The sequence below is a fragment of the Centruroides vittatus genome, unplaced genomic scaffold, assembly GCF_030686945.1.
Source record: "Centruroides vittatus isolate TY-2023 unplaced genomic scaffold, ASM3068694v2 contig_950, whole genome shotgun sequence".
In the NCBI taxonomy this organism is placed as follows: domain Eukaryota; kingdom Metazoa; phylum Arthropoda; class Arachnida; order Scorpiones; family Buthidae; genus Centruroides; species Centruroides vittatus.
In genome coordinates, this window is record NW_027122629.1 from 321,441 (window position 1) to 345,423 (window position 23,983).

Sequence of the window (23,983 nt, forward strand, 5' to 3'; positions counted from 1 at the left end):
AAATAAAATATCATAACAGATGGCACTACCGAAATTTTAAATATTGCCGAGAAAGTTAAGCAACACGTTGCTAGATTTTTGTATTTAGTTTCTATCTGATAATCTATAAACTAAGTGCATACATTTTTAAATATTTCTAGTTCTCTACTGTATTATATCCTGAAAACAATACCAGTAATGGAAAAACTTCGGCACTGTATATTTAGCAATCTTTGTAGTGAGTACAATCTATAAATTTTTATAATTATTCTGACAATGAAGTATGTTATTTTATGCACTTTTAATCAATCAACATAACATCTGCGGTGACATTTGATGATAGGGAAGCTGTGCCAGCCCTGGATAGAATCATTGGAAGCATTATATGATATTTTGGTGTGTAGCATTCACGAGCTAAACCGTGTGAGGTAAAGCACAAGTGTGAATGCCCGTAATGTGGCTGCTTTACACAATTGGAATATTTTTGCCATGGGAGCTGTCTCGTATTCGACAATACAGTGATTCCATTGGGAATATGCACATACGAATTTATATTCAAGTATACAATAGCAATCTTATCATTGTTTTTCACGTGTATAGAAATTTGTAACGAAATACATAATGCAGTTATAATAAGATATTAATTTAAATTAATTCAAAGTACATTAAAATATGAAAATAATTGCACAAAATGTATTTATATTTTAGAAAATACAACGGAAGCAGTGCTTCCACAGCTTCCACAGACAGCACGCCACTGAACATCTGGCTTGTTAGGTCTATGAAAATAATTTCAAATTGATCAAATTGATTTTAGAATAAAATAATGAAGCATGTAGCAGTCCATGCAGAGTATTTTTAAAAGGATAGGCTTTTAAAAAACATTTTTTATAATGCAGTTTATTAATTTTTATAATATAGGTATTGTGGCTAAATGCCATTATTGTACTGTTCAGTTGTATTTTATTTTATATTAGAATTTATATTTTCCTTTCTTCTTCCTATTCCTATTATCTTCCTGGAATTCTCTCCCAACCAGTGCTTAACGGAGCAACAGCAGGTGGTCTCTTGAGGACAATGGGACGGTATGTGGCCCTCAGGGTAGAACGAAGACAAAGTGGTCATTCTTTGGCGAGGACTGGACAAGGAAAGACGGACAAAAGGTAGCTCTCCACCATGTTTTTGGGACCATGTGGAGACGACAAAGAGAAATTTACGTTTTAGCGAAGATATTGACATTTTTCGTAATTAAGAAGAGATCTGTCCAACGTTATATGTACCACACTGTAATAGCGCCGAAATATTTGGGTACCCCTTTCTTTTTTCTTTCTATCCTTTACTTTATTGTTCTAAATTTATCTATCATCCTACCTTTATTATAATTAGTTATAAGTTTAGCAGTAAGATGTACATATATTTTAATTACCCCTAATAGACTAGTTATTTTTGTAAAGAAAGAATTGTCACGAGGTTTAAAACTTATGTCGGTATTCTCTTTATATTGTTGGGCACTATACTAATATATATGTGTCGGTGATAGAGATATTATAGCTGGCATCCCACAAAACTTCCCATATCCAGGTATGCGAATTAAAGATTCTGATTTTAAAAATTCCAGTTTCTTTGTGTACTGTATTCGCGTGATTCACAGTATATAGAGTAACACAATAAAGAAGACGAGGAAGGAACTGGGAATCTATTCTGAGCTCTTCCGATAACTCAACGAGAGCGATACTCGGGATATTCAATAAATTCCCTTAGCGAAAGATAGTTAACGAACCTTAGACAAATTGCTATTCTGTGCTCCACATTAAGTGAGTTTCGCTACAGGTAGTCGGTCGAGATGCGTCTGGGTTCCATGCTATCGATAGCTGTTACGCTTTAACCAATCACAGTTTAGTTAACATTGTATTTTTGTCACGTAATCTCAACTTGCCCTTTTCTAAGCGAAGCACGTGGTTTTAGCATTGTCATGTATCAGCGCTGATGAAATAGTTTTGTTTTAAAATGTTGAAGAAAGGACAACGAAGCCAGCGAACTACAAGTCGCCAGTTCGAGATGCTCATTAATTTTATGGAAGACAACCCTAAATTAATGTCAGGGAAGTTAGATGCTTCCTTTACCATAAAAGATCGCCAGAAATTGTGGCAAGAAATAGCCGACTGTCTGAATTCCGATGGAGTCGGCTCACAAAAACATCCAGAAAGATGGCAAAAAGTAACTGATAGTCATATATTTATATTCAAAGCTATCATTTTAATTTATACATTTGCAAATGAAACCTATTTCAGAAATAATGTTCATGCTATAGCTACTTACTTTAAATTTTAACAAGAAAGCAATTACATTATTCATCCAATAATCATAAACAGTTAAGGTAATTATTTTTAAGCAATACAACAACATAGTTTATTAACTCTCTCTCCAATTGCTCGTGAAGTAAAATCATTCTTACACCAAAAGATGCCATGTTGTTTTCACTTTGGTTATGTTCCTAACGGCAGCTCCAGAGTGACCGATAACAGAAGCTTAGTTATAGCACGTGGCTATCGGCACCGAAAATGAAACGTACAGCTCGGAATAGCATTATCATAGTTGATTAAACACAAATCATGTGGTTTCGATAGAAACTGGTTTTTATCGTTTTTTTTTTTTTTTTTTGTAAAAAGGGCTGGCAGAATTACAATTTAATAAAAAGTAAAAAAACATTACAGATGGATACTAGTTAAACTGTTTTGCATATTTTTAATTGTGTTGGGATTGTCACCTGTGGACATTTTAAACTGTTTTGCATATTTGTGCAGAGGATTGTCTCTGCAATGGACATTTTAAACTGTTTTGCATATTTGTGCATAGCCTCAAAGAAAGGTTGTCTCTGCAATGGAAATAGTTGTTCCTGGTGATTGGACATGGCAAGCAGTGAAGATTGGACTAGTATCCATCTGTAATGTTTTTTTTTTCTTTTTTACTTTTTATTAAATTGTAATTCTGCCAGCCCTTTTTACAAAGAAATATTATATTTTTAATTGTGTTGGGATTGTCATCCTGTGGACATTTTAAACTGTTTTGCATATTTGTGCAGAGGCATAGACTCAAAGAAAGGTTGTCTCTGCAATGGAAATAGTTGTTCCTGGTGATTGGACATGGCAAGCAGTGAAGATTGGACTAGTATCCATCTGTAATGTTTTTTTACTTTTTATTAAATTGGTTTTATCATATTTGTTAGCTAATGATACTACTCAGAATAGGTCCCCTGAACAGGTACAAAATAAATACATTATTTTTTAATTTCAATTTTTTATTTATTTCTAAATGTGGATTAAATCCCCAAAATCCCTTGTGCACAGCCTTGGAATATAATAAATTTTGTCTAGAGCAGAGTATATAGTTTATGATTATTTTTTAATGAATGACTTTTGCAACTTGATATACTATATTATCTGATATTATATTGTATGCACTTATCATTAATAAGCTTGTCCATTAAAAGGCATTTTCTGTAATTTTTTGTATTTTTAATTTTATTTAAAATTGTAGCATAAATTCTCAAGAAACAAGTCACTGTGCAAAATTTTTATACAACATGAAAGCACAAAATGCAAATTGCTGAAATTCTTGCTTTATTTTGTATATCCTAGATTGTAACTTTTATGTATTGCATTGATATATGCTACAGTAAATAACTAATCCTATCTCTGTCTGAAAGTTGTTTCTGCTGCTGTATGGAATAAGGGAATTCAATATGTCAATTAAGGAAAATGCCTTCAAGGATCAGTTATCTATGAAAAACTGATTCTTATTTAGATATCAGACATGTGAGAAATAAATCCAGAAATTCCATGTTGCCAGTTTGTTGGTCAAGCACAAACCTAGGATAACTACCATTGTTCAGTGTTTTATCCAATTAGCCACTGTTAGACCCTGAAAATTCAAGATGTATTTGCAGTCTGTGACAAAAATACATTTGTATAATAAGAAATATTGTATTTATTACATAGATTCCTTTATATCTAAAAGAAATATTTCGCTTTCCAATTAACTGGAAGATTTTTAGATAAATAATTTTTGTATTTGGTTGTTACTGTTCTTACTTTCATTTTAAAAATACCTGAATCTGTCTGTATTTAGTATTTTATTTCAAAAGAATATGAAATGGGAATATTCTATTTATATCAAAATTAAACAGTTTATTATATAATATAATACCTGCTTACATTTAATTTTAATATATTACATTTTTTTTTATAAACTAAAACTTTTTTAATATGTTACCTTTTGCAATAGTTGGTGTTAAAACTTCGGCATGATAACTGCTGGAAGTTTTGACTTCTGTGCATATTTTAGGTAATAAAATTTTATTTTTCTCTTTTGAATTTGGAACTATTGCTTGTTTTAGACTATTATCTGTGGTGCTTGTTTCTTCTAACTAAAATTAAAAATTATTTGAAATATTTTAATTTAATTATGTTCATTAACAATAATTTATAAAATATTATAAACAAGCAATTAATTGACATGAAATGTGAATTACAATTATGAAATGAAATACTTGACTAACATTTCAGTTTACTAGCAAAAATCATTTTCTTTATTTAAATATAATATTACTCTTAAATTAATAACTTGTAAATATTTAATTCAATATTTTTTATTTAACTTGTAATTTGTAAAATAATAATAAATAAAGTAAAATGTTTCCTATAACTTAATTATTACAGACCTGGGAGTGCCATTTTCCTTCTCAAAAAGTGAGAAAAGTGAATTGAAATACAGAAAAAGTGAGTGCAATAGGGACAAAACAAAGTGAAAACATGAAAGGAAAACTCAGAAAATAGTAGTAAAAGTGGTCAATGTTACTTTAGGTGCCAAGATGGCGGCTGGCTCTGATTCCAGCAAGGAAACAGTGGGACGCATGTTCTAACCTAACCTATTCTAATAAATTAACCATAATTATTAGCAACCAAATTATCAGAATAGGTTAGCTTAGGTTAGAACGTGCATCCCACTGTTTTCTTGCAGGAAACAGAGACGAGCCGTCATCTTGGCACCTAAGGTAACATTAACCGTAAAAGTTTTTTTTCTCCCTTTCCTTTTATTCTGTTATGATTAAACATATTTTTAAAATTTCTGTATATACTGTAATGCGGTAGCCACTCGTTATATCGAGGATTCGGATATATCGTGCTATTTTGGTCCTCCAAATTTTAAAAGCACTGGAGTCAATAAATTTTAAATTGTCAATTGCCACTGAATTTCTATTTGCAACGAAATACGGTATTTTATTTCTACCATTGCTCTAGAAACTGCCACTGAAACAATAACATTAAAGATCTAAATATGCAAAACAGGTGGACAGATCAATTACCATTTGTTTCCTTTTGATATTAAAAATTATTTATTTATTACTTTTAAGTACCATCTTCTTCATTTACAAGTTTCCTTGAATTCCAAATTTCACACCTTTATGTAAATTAATGCAATACTGTCAATTCACATAAAGATGTGATATTCTGAATTCACTGCTTAAAGTGCAAGGAAAAGATTTCTTTAATTCCAAACGAAAAGTTCTAAAATTTTTATATGGTAATAACTTGCTTTTTAAAGAATTTTTACTTTAATTTTATAAGTTTTGATGTTCCATTATATGTTCCATATTTATTTTTTAAAATTTTCAATTACTGCATTTATAATTTTTATTGAAAAATATAAATTACACCAATTTTTAATAAGCGATTTATTGTGAAATATAGTCCTGTATAATAAAATCGCAACTGATATTTTGTTTTCATATCAACAATATTTGTCTTTAAATGTCATTGTTAAAGAAACAATAATGCTAAATCGGCGTTTGTGGTATCGAGTTTACGCATATGTCAATAAATATGAATAAAGTTCAGTATTGAAATAACTAAGCTTATTTTATATCAGGAACACTTGCCGATGAAAGAACAGAGGATAGAGATTCCGTAGCATGTACTGTACAGTAAGACCCCGATTAATGCTGATTCAATATAGCGCGGTCTGTTTGATGCCTAAAAAATGCTCAAAATTTACGCTGATTCAAAATAACGTGGTATGTCAACGATTCATATATAATACGATTATTCCCAAACACGAACCAATCAGCTAAAGGTGGCAATTCGTCGTAGCGCTGTATTTCCCTTAAATGTATGTTTGTTTTATGCAATTTTGGAAAAAATGTAACATCATGGTTACCATAGTAAATATCAACTTCGCTTGGCAAAAATTAACTGAGAAATGCATGAACGAAATGTGGAAGAAGTTATGGCTGGAGGTATCCAAGAATTCCCATTGAGAAGAGCCTGTCACTGTATGATATGTCCTGTATCAATTAAGTTGACAATTTTGTCAACCTAATCGATACAGGAGATGTAGACGAGCAGGATATTGGGTAGGTACTGCAGGTTTCTGCTAAGAGCCTTACCAATGATGACTTTCAAGAACTGGCAGAACAAGGAATTCGTGTAGAACTGGAAAATAGAGATTCTGAAGACGAAGAACCCAAAAAATTTCTCTACAGTTTTTTTAGTAAAAGGTTGGTAACGATAACAGAAATCGTTGATCAAACTGTAGCGAATGATCCAGATTTTGATAAGAGTGCCAAAGCAAAACGAGGCATTTTGGATGCAATCTTCTGCTGCCGATATTTGCTTAAGGAAAGAAAAAGAAAGCGACCAATGAAACAACACAACTTCACCGCAAAAAACAAGAATTTCAGAAGAGCCAGGACCTTCGTTGCAAAAAATTAACTTTACATTTCTGTGCGCATATGTTTATGCATTATTTAACATACATTATTATTCAAAAATTTATATAAAACTAACTTAAAATTATAGTAAAATTGCTTACTTTTTGGTTGCGTGTTCCCCTATCCCTATCTACTCTGTTAAAATGGTCTCGTTTAACGCTGTTTCACTTAGCGCTTTGTTGTCTAGGAACGCATCCCCCGCGTTAAGCGGGGTCTTACTGTATAATCTATTTAGTATAAGCCCAGAATTTTTATTACTCGGTTATATCGTGCTTTTTCTTTTGTCTCCTGACAAGTGCGATATGACAAGGGGCTACTGTCTTTCAGTAAACCATGAATACTTAAAAAGTCTTTGGCCTCTGTAAATAATCAGTCATGAAAGATGACGTCGTTTTATTTAGATTATTCTGGATGTTTTCAGCTTCCTTTTTTGCTTCCTCTTGCTTTTGAACACTTTTAACACTAACAAGCATCACATGTACTGTACTGCCTGTACTTTATTCATGTTAATGGCCTTCTTCAGTTTTTTGTTTGCTGCTGCAAACAAAACTTGGCCTGTCACAAGTATTTCACTTTTTTCAAGTTTTTTTTCTGGTTTAAGCATTCTTTCTGACATTGATGCTCTATGAGGAGGAAGTGCCAGGTGTGAAATTGAAAATTCCTGTTCCACATCAGCATTGCCATGAGAGAGGAGGGTTTTTTTTAACTCTTTCCGCCCTGTGGGCACTAAGAGGGCCTCTTTTGCAAGCCATTATGGGTTTGGCCAGGCCCACAATGGGGCGACTGGACTGGGTGGTGAGAGACGGGGCCCAACATATCCGGACGGACCACCCCCCGAAAAATTCCTGGGGATTTTTTGACCCGTCGGGATTCGAACCCGGGTCCCCCAGAGTGGTAGGCTGCCACCTTGACCGCTCGGCCATCCGGCCTTTAGAGAGAGGAGGGTCAATGCTGATTTCAGTATTGATGATTCCACTACATTGGGATATCTATCATGATCAGAAACTGTTCATTGCGTGTGAAACTTTTTCCCGCAAGCAATCGTGTGTTGTACTTTTTACAATACTTCGAATCTTTTATTTGGTAAATTTTATATATAAACTAGCAGATAGGCCCGGCGTTGCTCGGGCAAAAGTAACAATAGCAAAGATTAAGATTATTACGTTATAGTCACAAAAGAAAGAGTAATTTCATCAACGAACTAAGTTTTTCTAAAGAAAGATCGAATTTGAAAATCGAATGTTCTAATATTGTTTGATTTTCACGATGTGTTCTGATTATATCCTTCGATTTTCATTGAATATCATAAAGAAGAAAGGTCGAGAAAAATCGAACTAATCTGTTTAAATTTGAAAATCAAGTATGTTCCAACATATTACGCTTTTTCCTTTTTTTTTTCTTTTTTTTCCCCAGCACCCGTAAATCTTGCACGTCGCTTTCTCTTGTTCTCCATTGTTACTTAACACTATCATTGTTACTTAACATATTGGTACTTAAATCTGGTACCCTAACTGTATACCAAATTTCAACTTTCAACTCCTAACCGTTTGTGCTCTTAACATTTCCATTGTTACGTAACACTTCCATTGTTGATGGAAGTTTTAAGACTTAATCCTGTCCTTCTCCCCTGTGGGGAGGAATTTCAAAAAATCCTTTTTAGCGTGCGTTCTCGTGACGTACCCTAACTGTGTATCCAACTTCCAACTCCTAACCGTTTGGGCTCTGCGCTGATTATTTTTATTATCATCATCATCAACTCGTCTCAATTATATATATAGATATGAATTTACAATTTCGTTTACTCTTTTACTCTCTCAATTAATGAACAATTATAATCGGCATAAGAGAAGAGATTAAAGAATGGATATTTCACAAATAAAGTAATCACACATTTTATGAAAATAATACTTACTACATGGAATAATTATACTTGTAGTCAATTTAAACATGCATTTGGGAATATATAGATGTGATTTAACATTAACAATATGCTATGAAATCATTCAAATAACTTTATTCTATTGAACTCAAGTTTATGAAATTATTTAAAGATAAATCGAGTAAAAAAAAAATATTTTTGTAAACGACAGCCCCATAATCCAATTGTTAATTAAAACCAGACAATTATTGGGCTATAACAAAGATAATTAAATGGTCAGAAACGAAATAATTTGTCTAGAGGTGGGAAGTTACGCCACTATCTCTTATTAATTTTAAATTTAGAAGCGGCAGCAGTGTGGTCAGATCGAGAGATTAATCCCTCGGTGTAGTGGTTCCCCCTGCAAAGAGATTTAGAAAGCAGCCAAAAACGTAGGGATGCTTAGAATACTCATTTTTAATCTCCGTAGAACTAGATTTTGGCTAATAATGACAACAAGGCACCAGTAATTAACTTTACTCAACATTGACTTCTGAATTTGTAATGAAAGGGATTTTTTAAGTGCATGAAGGATTTTTTTTACATACGTGAAAGGAATTTTTGTTTCCTATAACCTAACAACACTGAGTGACAGTTTCGGTTTTGAGTCCCGCTCAGAGCCGACTATTTTCTTCCAGAAAATTCTAGTCCAATAGTCCGATAATTCGGCAGATCATGTGGCTTTAAAATTATTTTTGATTGGTTACACATCTTCCTAATTAAGCACATGGAAGAGACCAACAAAGTGATTGACTGTAAGTTGTCTGTTTCACAGGTTCTAGGGACTGGGAAGCTTCACCCTGCCTTGATTGAGGCCAATTGGCTAGACTCTGGTATTGTACCTGCATGTGGCTACCTACACAGGGAAATTTCCTGGAAATTTTCCACACCTGGCTGCTCCTCGGCAAGTCTTCTGGGCTCCTTTATCTGCATTGAGGGCTGCTTGGAGACTGGGGATGGTGTCTTGTGGGCGAGTGTTCCCACCTACAGAACTCCCGTCCTTGATGTGCCCTCACTTGGGTTGGCCTTGATCTTGTTTCAAGGGGGGTCAAACATGGGAATTGGGCTGGTACTCCTGGACTACTGGAGCAAAATGGTAGTTCCAGTTAAGGGGGAGGCACAAGTCTCGTGGGTCTTTACTGCAGTCGACCATCTGGCTGGGGTGATCACCCTTACCTGGAAGACTTGAAGTCCAACTGCAGCTGGCACCTGTCCTGCTTTGGCAGGTTCTGTTGGTGTGGTGTAACTCTCACACCATACTAGCTATGCAAGTTGTACTGCCATCCAGCATATGCTGGAGGCATCTGTTACCTGGTTTGAACCAGACTCTTTTGTTTCACTTTGGCCAATCCCTTACTAATAGGTGCAAGCACCTGCTAGTGTGAGATGCACTGAATTGGATGCTGTATCCCAGTGCAGCATCGAGGAAAGGATGTCCCATGGGCTGATAGCAATTGGGCTCTTTACTTTCGTCCCCACCCCAAAATTTAAGATAAAGAAAAGTGAGTGATTCCAAGGCCTGATTATCTGAACATTTTTGATTAATACTTACTTTTTGAGATTTTTCTATAGAATTTTGTTTTTCAGTTACTGGTTCACATTTCGGTTTCTCTGGAATTAAATTCTGATGAGTGACTTCGTGAGTATTTATTGCAACAACATTAGATTTCTTTGCAATTTTTTCTTTACAATATGTTAAAATCTGTTGTCCTTTTACTTTTCCAACTGATTTTTTCACAGAAAGATCTATACTATAGGGGAGTAAAATAATTAAATTAACTTTGTTTAATATTCATGTACTTTCTTAAAAGTTATAAAGAATGAAAGAATTTTAAAAACTTACTCTTTTTGTTTTTTTGGTCGTAAACGAGAAAGTTCTTGCTGTTTCTGTTTATATTTATGTTGCAATTCGGCCATTCGTATCCTCATTTCTAATTCGGTAGCGTCCATTGTATCGCTAGTTGTCAAATTTATAGTTTTGCTAAATTTCTGATCCGAACCCATTTTTTTCTGAATTGAAGAAACTGAAACAGAATCTAAAATAGACTTTCTCTCATCTACTGCATTACTATTAATATCAAGTTTTTTTACTGATTTGAATGTTAAAGAAGATTTGCATGGATTTAAATGATTTAAATATTTTTTATCTTTGCTTTCACGTGAATTCATTGTTTCTTCTAGGAATCTTTGTTCGGCAAGAGCACATAGCAAACCTAAACCATCTACACTTAAAGGATCTATACTAGGATAAGAAGTTTTGTCTTCGGAAGTTGAGTTACTATTGTTTTCTGAAATTACTTTTTCTTCTTTTTTTTCTGTTTTAGTTTCATTTTTGTCATTGGAGCTATTGGTTTCGGATGATTCCCTGTCTTCCTGTTTCATTTCTTGTTCACGGCAAGCAAATTCTTCTATGCTGTCGACTAAAAGATCTAATCCGTGATGATCGATAAAATCCATAACGGGTTTACTTTCTGCTGTTAACACTGGTGTTGAATCTAAGGATATTTCGACATCACTGGGACAAATTTCTGTTGTTAATTTATTTATATTTGTATGACTCAAATTATTTTCATTAGCAACAGATAATTTGGGAGCTTTTTCTAAAGTACTTAAATCTGGGGGAGATAATGTATTGCTGTTTTTCTCTCTCAGGATTATTTTCAACATCTAATTGGCTTTGTAAAGAAATATCATCTTCTGTCCCATCTTCTCTAACATTACCTACAATTGCTTCGGTTTGGCATGCAGAATCGGAAGTTTCGACGTTTCTCTCCTCGTAATCGTCATCTGAATTCATATCTACTTGAGTTGCTGTTGCTACAGCTAATGCATTGTTGCTCAATTTTGTTTGAGTACAAACTTGATTGGAACTACTGCTATCATCACTTTCTTCTTCTTCTTCAAGTGGATCATCAGATCCTGATGCTTGAGTGCCATGTTCTGATGGATTATTAGGAGGCGGAGATGGTGTAACAGAATGAAGTGGTGAAGTTCCTTGAGATCTTTTTCCTGATTCTGTCTGAATGGATGCAGTTACTTGTGTTTGAGCTAAATGAACTACCGAAGATGGCTCAAAATAATATGAAATAGTACCACCATGTAAAGAAAATGCAGCATAAGCAAATGGTTGACCTGTGGCTACAGGTAATCCATTCAATAATGGAATATCAGTAGACTTTTCATCTTTATTTTCTTGTTTTACAGAATGATATAAAAACTGAGATGTATCGTGATTTTCTTGACTTGCTGTTGCATTTATATCACAAAATGTTTTATCTGCTGGAGCCATTGAATGTAGCCTAATGGACTGGATCTGGAAGAAAATAATGTACATGAATTATTCAAAGTATTACTACAATGTTAAATTATAATGTTTATTATAAATATTTTAAATTTGAATAAGTTTAAATATAAACTTAAGTCATCAATTTTCAATTCACAATATCTTGGGATATTTATAGTATTACATATATTCTAGTAAGTCTATTTCAAAATCAAAATTCAACAAAACCCCTTCAAGTGAAGAAAATATTAGAACTTTTATATTTTTCTGATAAAAAGAAACTGGTAAGATAGTTTTAAATTCTGATTATATTACATGAAATGTCTAGCATTGTTTTTCATATAAAAAGTGAAGAATTATTCAAATTACTTAATTTAAAACTTGTAGTCAGATGACCATATTTGTGGTCATATTTATTGTAATCTCCAGTTCACACAGCATCCCTTTGTGTATGAATGAGCAGTTAATGCCATTGTCCTAAGGGAATCTGGATTATCAATACATTAGAGTAAACACATCAAAAAACTTCTAGAAGCCTTAGACAAAGAAACTGTAAGATGTAGTCTGGAGATGACACAAACTTCCAGATTGAAGAGTAGGTTAGAGAAGCATGTAACAAAGATGTTTGTTTGTTTAGTTAAGTTACTACAATGCAACACTAGGGTTTCTTAAATGAAATCCCAGTTGTTTTTTTAATCCAGGAAATTCTTCTCATCCAGGGAAATCCCACAAATTTCTTAAAAATTTGCTTTTTTTCTTATTTTGTGTTAATGTTGAGGAAATTTTGCAAATAGAAAGTATAATTAACTCATAAACTGTCAGAATACATTTGTATTTATTAATTTTAAACCTACTTATTAGTTTTTTAAATTTTTGCTTGTTATGGCAAGTCACAAATGGTCAATAATCAATATGTAGCTTATTTGTGGCAGGACTCTGAAAATTCTTTACTTGTCAGAACCTGTAATATCTGGAATAATTGTGCTTATGCTGTCTTAATTTTTAATCATGCCCAGTAGCTTCAATAACTGCATAATACCAGGTTCTGCAAATTGGGCAAGGATACAAACGAGTACAAAATCTGCAAGTATGAAGTTTTGTGGTGTATGCTATATTTTTGTAAATATTAATTTTAGTTTAGTTCTTCCTTCTACCCTTTGTTCTACTGTTCTATTTCCTTCTAGAACTTCCTTATCTAATCCCTGTCTCTTGGGGTGGGATGACCAGTTCCAAGAAATGTGAGGAACAAAGAAGTGAACAGGACCCTGAGAACAAAAAGACAACGGATAGGTCATTCTTTTGCCGGATCTCGAAGTGTATGGACATGGTGAGAACACTCCAAGTCGCGTTAGCAACGACCGGAGATATTGGAAATAGTCGAGGAAAAAGATCCTGTTTTAAGAGTAGTATAAATAAAAGTGGAAGAAGAAACCCTAAGTATTGAAGAAGACAACAACGAGCCAATTTTATGAGAATAACTTGTGGTATACCACCCAACTGTACACATAGTTCAACATACCGACCCGAGTATTCCTGTTCCTATTATATATATTCTTTCTTCTGTCCTCTTATTTCTATCCTTTTCTTTCATTAGTATTAATTTAGTATATAAGATTAGTTTTAAGGTTTCGGGTTTCATATTGTCATGATTGGGATCTGTACTGTACGTGCACTTTGGATATAACAAACTATTGTTCTAGCTGTAATTTAGTATACTATTGTATTGTTCTGTGACGTTGGAATCCCCAATTAAGAATCTGTATAAATGGGGAGTTAGCATAACTGTCAACGCTGTTGGTGACTTTTGTGACAGAGCTCAGTAGTACTGTTTGAATGTTCCTATGCTTAAGATTAATATAATGATTTATCAGATAATTTATTCGTGTTTACTAAGACTTTGTTTTGGGCTAATCAGATGCCTATTGATGATCTCTGGAATTGAACCAAATCCAGGCCCCTTGACTACGTCCCCTCAGGAGATGAAGTGCGAATATATGCAAAAACGGGGGCGTGGAAGACCCCGCAAAGGTAATATGAAAATTATTGAAAGGAACAATTTAATGGAATTTGTAGATGATGTTCAAGTACAGTACAAGATACAGGATCCTTATCAAAAGGAAAAACAGGGAGAATAAGAGATGTGAATATTCAGGATTATTTTGTGTTGACTCGGAAGTGGAAGAGCAAGATGCAGATGAATCGAAATATACCATTAAAGCAGTTTACAACCTGATTCAGGAAAAATTTACCCAGCTAAATGCTGATTTATCTACAATTAGAGTTGAAGTAATTTCTTTGAAGAAGAAAAATAAAGAATTGAAGGAGGAATTAAATAATGTTTTTCATAGAATGGATATACTTAACCAAGAGGTCAAGATGGGCAAACACCAGAGAGGTATGTTTGAGTTTCAGATTGATAAGTCAATTAATGAGAGAACGATGAACAACATTATAATTTTAAATTTTCCGTTTGTGACAAATGACCTCGCAGATGAGCTCTCCCATTTTATTAAGAATGAATTAGGGCTATCTGATTGTCCATTGAAAAGTTTGATTAAAATATCAAAAACTGGTAATAAATCAATAGTTAAAATTGCGCTTAATTCGGTTTATGAGAGAAATTTAATATTACAAGAATTCTGGAAAGCAAAGTCGAAAAGACTTCATAAGTTTAACGGGAACTTGGTATTTATTGCTGATTTATTCAAGTGGTCAAGGATTAGGAGGAAAAAACTAAAGGCCACAATATCTCAAGAAAAAGCCAAGGGATGCAAAATTACTATTAGAGATGACTATTATATAAAAGAAAGTAATGTTTACTTATGATATTAACTCGAACGAAGTTATCCAGATTGATCATTTTTTATAGGGAAACAATCTACTAACAACTTTAACCTTCCATTAGGTGAGGAAGAATATATGGAAAAATTTGACATAATCATGAATAATAATAGATTTGTTAAGGTGAAACTTCCAATTCCACGCAGAAACAGAACTTGTAATGGTTTTAATAATATATGTGTAAGCTTCTGGAACATTCAGGGCCTTTCCAAAAAAATGAGTGATCATTCCTTAAATCATTATCTATCGGTTCACGCAGTAGTGGGATTTACCGAGACATGGATTACCAACACCATTAAAATGGGAATTTTGGACCTGGAAGATAATCCAACAAAATCATATATTATGATATTTAGAAATGGGACCAGACTGACCAGAAGGAACATGTCTTTTCATATTAATGATATAGAGATGAAAGTGGTAAACGAAATTAAGTGTCTTGGAGTAATTTTAATTCCTATGATTTGTTTTGAGAGACAAATCAAAGCAAAGATGGTTAAGGCCAATAGACTAATCAATGGTATAATAAAACTATTTTCTATAACCAGTCTAAAAAATATTCACGTCCAATTTAACTTGTTCAACTCAATAGTTTATAATGCTGTGAGCTACGCATCTCCTATATGAGGCTTGTCTAATTACCAGAAGTTGGATGTGATACAGAACAAATTTATATGTAAAATGGTTTTATTAGAATTCAAAGTGCCAGGTAGCACTTTAGGATTAGAGTTAAGCAGACTCAGTCTTACTGCGCTAGTTGTTAGGAGATGTGTGAAATTTCTCATAAAACTTATCGACAGTGGTTGTGTTGCATCTAGGCATGTCTGTTGGTTATATCAAAAATCAGTACAAAAAAAGTCTCAAAAAAGAATTGGATTGGCCAAGTGACTAAAGCGATAAATAGTTCTGGTTTCTCAATAGAACCGTTTATATATTGTCCGGAAGTCAGTCGAGATCTGTATAACCGACTAACTCGAAATGTACTAGATAATCTATGGTATCGAGATATAGAAGACATCTGCTTACGTATTTCACCGAAGTGGTATAACTCTATTTTGACCGTCCCTAACATCAATAATTATTGATATTGGGGAGAGTCAAAGTTATATATTATCTAATTTGTCGTTTAATGTGAAGAGTTTTCTTATTCAACTCCGACTCAACAGTGATGTTATAATGATAGATAATAAGTGATATATGTTCACTAACAATTTGTGTCCAAGATGCAACACGGAGTTTTCAAAATTTGATCTGTTTTGCAAATGTGTAAAGGCTACTGGTCTAAGGCAAAAATTTGATCTCTTATGTTTTAATATGTGTATCATGGAAAAAGCAATGTACAATTTACTTCATGTAACAAAAATAAGTACAATTTATAATTTGTATAATTATGCCAGAAAATTTGTATTAAGCATTGATAACATTGATTCTGTGTAAAACACAACTCCCATTGTAACAGGTTTTGCCTATTACGATTAAAGAGGAATTGAATTGAATTTAATCTGTATAAATAAAACAACAAGAAATTATTTACTTGTGAAAATATATCGAATTATTATTATTATTATTATTACTGTATCCTGTCAGCCTTTGTGGTGAATATTAATTTTTCACAAACTTTAATAATCAGGTTTATGAAGAAAAACTGTAAAGTCAAACAAACTGCCAAATTATTGGGCTATAAGCTTGAAGTTGCTATTAAAGCAGCCGAGGTAGACAAATCAAGAATACTAGAGAGCAATCTTGAAAATTAACTAGAAATCTTGGCGAAAAAACACGTAACATCCATCTTCTCTTAAATGCATTAAAGATGATTCCACCCACACGAACTGAATCGGAAAGGGCATTCTTGGTAGCAGAACTTTTCATTAGTTAAATAAGAACCAGATCAAATGATTGGAGTATTGACCCACAAACACCTTATGTTTTTATTACCTCAAGAAAACTGTAACATACAGTAAATAAAATAATTTTATAACCATTTTTTAATGTTATAGATAAACCTATAAAAGCCTTATGACTTCAGTGCTATGGATTAAACATAATCCACAGATCACAGGCAGGAAATTATGGTATTTTAAAAATATTTACAATCTATAATATACATTTCAGTCAATAATAATTAGTAAAATAATATTTTTTAGGATTTTGCTATTCTTTCAACTTCTACTATTCATAAAATAAAACAAAACATAACTTTTTCCAGATGTCAAAACTTTTGTTTACTAAGTACTTGAGAACATCCAATTTTGTCATTGCCAGAATATTCTTAACAATGTATAAAAATGATACAAAGAGTAAAATCAGAGAGAGAAGATTTATAATTCACAAAACAATTATTGTTCTATGAATTATGAGCTGTTTAGAATTCTCAAAAATATGAGCTGTGGATTCTCAAAGTACTTATTGGTTTTATACAAATAATAATTACTACTACTATTTTAAACCATATATTTTATCTGCAGTTATTATTTCCTTTGTACATACCCATTTGATATATTAATAAAATAGGCCCATTCAAATATTTCTTTTCATGAAAGTTTGATTTTTAAAGCAAATTATATTTGAAATGGCATCTAGTATCTTTCTTTATAATGAGTGTTATTTTCTATATATCAGTAATAAGAAAGTATTGATAATTAAAAACTACAGCTATTGTTAGTGTTGCCACTTTTACAAAATCACTGACCAGACGGCAGGTCAGGTTTGTTCGAACAGAAGTTCCTGACGCATGCACAATCATTTTACAATGCAAAGAATAACGTGCATGCTGGTTCTAAATCAGTTACAGTTAGGGACTAGGGACTTGCGTAGGAGTAACGTATGAGCAAAAAATAAAGGTCAAGAGAGGCAGGTTGCGTGTCACACATCAGCATAAACAGAGTAACATGGCGGAATGGCAGATGAGTTTCAGTGAGTGTGATGTCTTTCATTGTTCAAATGGTGTAAATTTATAACAATATTTGCAAGAACTTTGTTTCATTGTAATTTCACAATTTCTACGAAATTCCCGGACAAAATTAATAGTTCACCCAGACAGTGAGTCATTTCCCAGACTATCCAAGTGAAAACCGGATGGGTGGTAACACTACCTATTGTATAATGTATATTTTACATATTTCATTTTATATTATTGTTGGTTTGTCAAATAAATAAGTACAATATCTAGCTATAAGTTATAGTATTTATTAATTTTACATTGTTTCCCTAAGTTTTCAGAAAGGGTGGCTTTTATTTTAATCTTTAAGGATGAAATGCAGTTATTATTTGAGGGTGGATATTATTCAAATAAAACTGATAAAAATTTTATTAATAACTATCATAGTTAATTTAGTTTAATTTTCAAAAATGTAAAATATTATTTTCAAAATAATATATCATGTTATAATTTCTTCTCTTAAAAATATTATCAAATATATATTTTTATTGACTAAATTATGAGATCACTAAAGCTGGTATTAAATGTTGTAACAAATAATGGTTTTTATTTAAAATTAGTTCTGTTTAATTATAACCTTTATTTTCATCTGTTTGTTTCAGAATGTTTAATTTAATTTCAAAAAAATTAAATAAAATAGAATAATGTTCTGTAAAAAGAAAAATTGGTTAATATTACCTATGGTAGCGAACATGGCAGCTTGTCTCTGAAACAGTGGGGACGCACGTTCTAACCTAACCTAACCTATTTTAATAAATTACCATAATTATTGCCAACCAAATTATTAAAACAGGTTAGGTTAGAACGTGCGTCCCCACTGTTTCAGAGACGAGTTGCCATGTTCGCTACTATAGATAACGTTAACTGAAAAATCTGAATACTTAATGTCTATATCTATTTATTTTTATAATTGATAAAGATATGAAATTTTATTTACTTAGTCTAAACATATGCTTACCATAATATTTTTTTCTCAAACCGAGACAATTTTGAGAAAATACTCACAACAGAAAATAGAGCCTACTAGGATAAGTACCTATGATTGAAAAGGCTAAATAAAGGTGTTAACAAAACGAGTTAAAAACAATTTTTAATAATTCAACTAAACATATCTTATTATTAAGAAGTTATTAATATTTATCACTAGTGTGAACTTTCTTTAAAAATTCTCTTCACTTAAATCTATACATTTAAAATATGGCAATATATTTAAGAAAGTTCCTATTGCTTGCCTTATGTTTCACACATTTCAAGTGATTTTTAATGTTTGAATGCCCACCACCAGTTACTGAAAATTCTAAACAGCACCGTTCATATTTCATTTTGTCAATACGATTACAGACTTTTTTCAAACATCAATAAACATGCGGTTTCTTTTTGGCGTTTTGGAGATTAAATTAATTTAATGTACCAGTACGGTACAAAATAATCGCAAATGCCGACTAGCAATTTGAACCCAACTAAGGTAGGACGTGTGCAACGATGATGTGGCCAGAATAAGTTTGTCTTGCCAACTCTAATTGAAACAAAATATCTAAAAAAAATGAAATAAAAATATCTGAATCTCATAGGCTACATGCTATTATAAATTCTGTCAAAAAATAAAACATCTAAATTCATTAGGCCATATGCTATAATTTTGGGGAAAAACATCTAGACAACATTTTAAAAACACTTAGATGTAAATAAGAAATATTTAGATTGGAAACAGTGAGTGTAACAGAGAGGATTATTTAGTTGCCAAATCGCCATTTTACTCGAGGCTGCACTATTTTTACTTCTTGTATATTCGGCACTTTTAAAATTTTACCAAATAACCGGGACAAAATGACAAACTGGCCAGGACGCCAAGACAACATTGTCAAACCGGGACAATCCCGCCTAAAACGGGACGTCTGGTAAGCCTATCTAAACATCTTGATATACATTTTTCAATAAAAAAAAACATATAAACAGAATTGCTATTTCTGATTTTTCTTATTTTTTAAGATAATGAAAAAATTGAAAGCCAAAATTTTAATGTGTGTTATCAATGTAAACTACTTTCGAAAATCAGTTATGTATCAATTACAAATACAGTGGAACCTCGGTATACGACCTTAATCCATTCCTGATGTTTGGACTTATACCAAATAGGATGTATACCAAACCAACCTTTCCCATAAGAAATAATGTAAAAATGATTAATCCGTTCTCATGTAAAAAAAATCTCTCTTGATATAATATATTAATGGGATTGTAAAATAATTTAAATACTGTTTGAGCACATTAATAAAAAAATAAATTTTATTATAGATTTTTAAAGTTATTACAGTATATTGTATTATATTATTTAAATCATTAAATGAAAATCAAATCAAATCAAACTCTCCTTAATACTAATAATCTGTTTAGAAATTGATTAAATCCCTTTTGCAACGTTAGCAGATTTAATAATGTCTTTATTTTTCACGATTGTCGATATCGTCGTTCTCGGAATACGGTATGCAACAGTTAAATCTCGACATGAATGCCACCTTCATACTTCTCAACAATCTCTTTTTTCAGTTCCATTGTGATTCTAGTCATTTTTTTAGTTTTCTGTTGTTTTTCATTTTGCCTTTTTGCAATTCATGATTAATAAAAATAATAAAATTTTACTTACAAATTAAAATCAGAAGAAATTTAACAAAGTTATAAACTGTGGGACTGCAAACGTCTAGTCTGGTCTAGTACACCGATAGTGCTACTTGTTCATAAATGGCGCGTATAATTGAATTAAGTCATATACTGAGCAAAATTTGTTTCGTCCAAACAGGACGTATTCTAAAGTAGACGTATACTGAAGTTCCACTGTATACAAAGGAACAGTTTGACAGAGTTTCCTTTTTTTTTTTTTTTTTTTTTTTTTTTGTAATTTCTTTTAGTTATTACAAATTTAATCGTATTGCTTTTTGTTTTAGTCTACAACCAACTAATAAAAAAGTATGCTATTATAAAATTTGAATCATGTTTATATCAATTTATACTGGTATATATTTTAAATGCATAGGTTATAAATCATATTAAATTCAAAAGAAATGAAATTTTTAAATGTAAATATACAGGTATCCCTTGTATAACATGGTAGTTATGTTCCGAAAAAGTGCCACATTATGTCAATCCATGCTATATAAAACAAGAGACTAATGAAAAACACAAGATTACTTTCCAGAAGTTAGCAAAAGTATACTATTCTTTTTTATTATTAAGAAAAATACATTTATTAAAGCAATGGATAATTTATTTCAATCAATCAATAATTAATTAACAATCACAATTAAAAGTACTGTATTATGCATTAATATTAATTTTTAGTTGAATGAAGATGATGATACTTTGTAAAAAGAAAACATTCATCTCAGCTTTTTTGTTGATCTTGATCAGAAGTATCAGCAATGCTTCAATTTTTTTTTATCATAAAAAATTTTTATCGATGATGAAATAAAAGTATGTTATTAATTGAAAATTTGTTCTAGTGGGACACGAGTGAAAACGACGACGACAAAAACACCTAGTTGATAGGAAAGCTAGGACAAGAAAGAAACAAACTGCACTGTCAGTTTTCATTAAAGTAAACCTGACGAAAGGCACAAAACAAATTGAAAATTTCAATATTCTAAAATCCATGAAAAAATTTGAGACAATATGCATGCTTGCTTGAATAAAAAAAAAAAATTGAGTAATGGAGTTGACATTTAAAAATTGTGAAATTTTGAATGGAGGATTTCCCAAACCATGTTAGAGTGAAACCGGAAGTCATGTTGCATGGGGGATATCCCCAATTTTCAAACTGTATTAGAGTGAAACTGTGTTGTATGAGGGATACCTGTACTTTCACGTTCAAATATAATTCAAATCAAATGCTAATTGCAAAAATAAAAACTATTGAATAGAAAACTGCTGCTAATGATAAAAATGATTTTACACTGTTTTACATAAATCTTTTGAGAATTGGACATATGCAGACCAATGAGAGATATACCAAACTCTGGTTCAACATTCTACTGCATCCCTTTCCCTTTAACTATAGACATGTTCTATTTCTATTTATAAATCAAATTAAATTTGTAATTAATAATTTTTTTTATATCTAAAAGATGCAAAATAATAAGTACAATTCCATTGTTCCCAAAGGTGAAAAAAGGATGTGTAGTGACGTAATAGCTTACTGGTTTAAAAAATGCCAAAGATACCAAAAGCAAAACTAAAGGAGTTAGTAATTAATTTTAAAGATGATGAAATTACAACTGATGATAGTATTTTGAGATGTTAACAGTGTGATGTTACTGTAAATTTGGATTAAAAGCATCTTTCTTTATGGGTCTTAACCCATACACATTAAATACATAAAATATATTTTCAACAAAAAGAAAAGAAGAATAGAAGAAGATAGTTTTATTTTGTCATCATTAAATTCTGTTAGGATAATGCAGGAAAGAATGAATTTTCATGAAAACTGGCTACAGTTTTAATACAATTAGGAATTGCTCTTAAAGAAAGTAAATCATCCATCATTCAAAAACTTTCTAGAAAAGTATATCAAGCACTTAATCCCTGCATGATAAGAAGCTATGTGCTGCCTACATATGAAGCAACTTTCAAAAACATACAGGAAACAGTAGGAAACAACCTATCTACATTTCCAACCTAGTTATTACAGGGTGTTTTGGGAAAAGAAAGCCAGTTATCTCTTTATATAGTTGTACATTTGTAGGAAATTTAATGAGGCTTGCTTTTCCCAAAACACCCTGTAATAACTAGGTTGGAAATGTAGATTCAAGTGGCTTGTTTCTATGTCAAAAATTTCTCATCCTTGGAGAGCATTCATTGGTAAACTGGAAAAAATTTTCAGTGGCTATGATGAAACTCGTTGAAACAAGAAGCCTTGTTAGAGAAACTCTCCACTGTTCATTCATATAAGTTTCTGTTCAGTTCAATTTCTATGTTTGAGAACAGCAGTCTGTTTACCAAGAAGCAATGGAGATTTTTAAATACACCGAAAACCAATTGAAGAGATGTGCTTTAGAGAAACTGAAAATACTCTCTGAGCAAAAATCCAGATATTCAAGACATAATTCCAGAGTCTCTTCAGTCACAAAATATGGAGTTTTTAGTGAAAATAAAATATACTCCTCTCACATCTGTTGATATTGAGAGATGGTTTTTTGCAGTTCAAAGATATACTTTCCTTGTGCCATCTGCAGCTAACCATAGAGAAAGTAGAATGAATTTATGTACTTGAAAGTATAATGCTTTTTTGTTTGTAAACTATGAAACTAACAGATCATATTCTGAAACTGACTAAATAATTTGAATTTTTTATCATTATCTTGAGTTTTATGTGTTCTACGTATACCTTGATGCACAATAAAACAATGGTTTTACTTTTATGTTTTCAGGAGCACTTTTTTTAAGGGGAAGATCCATCACTCTTTTTAGCCATTTTTTCAAGGAAAATTTGCACCTCAACTTCCTAAGTTTAGTTATAACTAAATTTATAAACTAACAGTATGCAGCAGAAACTCAATTATCTGAACTTGATGGGACCAGGGATCTTTCAGATATACAAAATTTCAGATAATCCAGAAAGTTCTTATTTTTGGGTTTTGGGTACAATATCAAGTACTGTGCATTTAAAGTTTCATGAATAATAAATATTTGTAATGCAATTATTGTATTTAAAGGTAAATTATTTACTCAAAATCTAACGTAATAATAAGCCAAATAATTGCCATAATGAATTGGGTTACTTTACTATTAATAATTAGATTCTAAGTTGTCAATCGTTTGGCTTATTATTAAAAACATTGGGTTTTGAGATGTTTATATATGTATCTAACATAATATTACATACATATTATGACCTAGTTTTAAGGCACTATGATCAACAGATGATGCAGTGATTTCTAGTTATATGACTAGTTTGGTTTCTGTGTATTATACTCTGTGATATGTACTGTACGATCCAACACATTCTGCTTTTTTGTTTTTGAAAACCATTTCGTATCAAGTTTACATGGTATTTCATAATATTTTACAATTGCTTAGCATCAAATACCATACAGAATAATTAACTATTAAGATTGATATCGAGTAGAAAATTTGAACAAAATTATTATTTTCATATGAAATTATTATTTTTCATTTAGATATTTTTATTTTTTGGACTCCTAACAGTATCAAGTGTTTGATCATGTCAGGATTTCAACTGTCAGTCTTTAGATTGTTTTTTTT

General features: G+C 31.7%; 1 protein-coding gene across 1 annotated transcript in view; it reads right to left on the reverse strand.

The window, feature by feature from the left end:
* The window catches only part of wge (winged eye), a 162,202-nt gene that overhangs the window by 33,378 nt on the left and 104,841 nt on the right, over nt 1-23,983 (reverse strand). Inside the window, 4 exon segments of the mRNA XM_067282285.1 lie at nt 4,252-4,405; nt 10,219-10,417; nt 10,510-11,249; nt 11,251-11,979. Of these exon segments, the coding sequence (XP_067138386.1) occupies nt 4,252-4,405; nt 10,219-10,417; nt 10,510-11,249; nt 11,251-11,979 (1,822 nt within the window).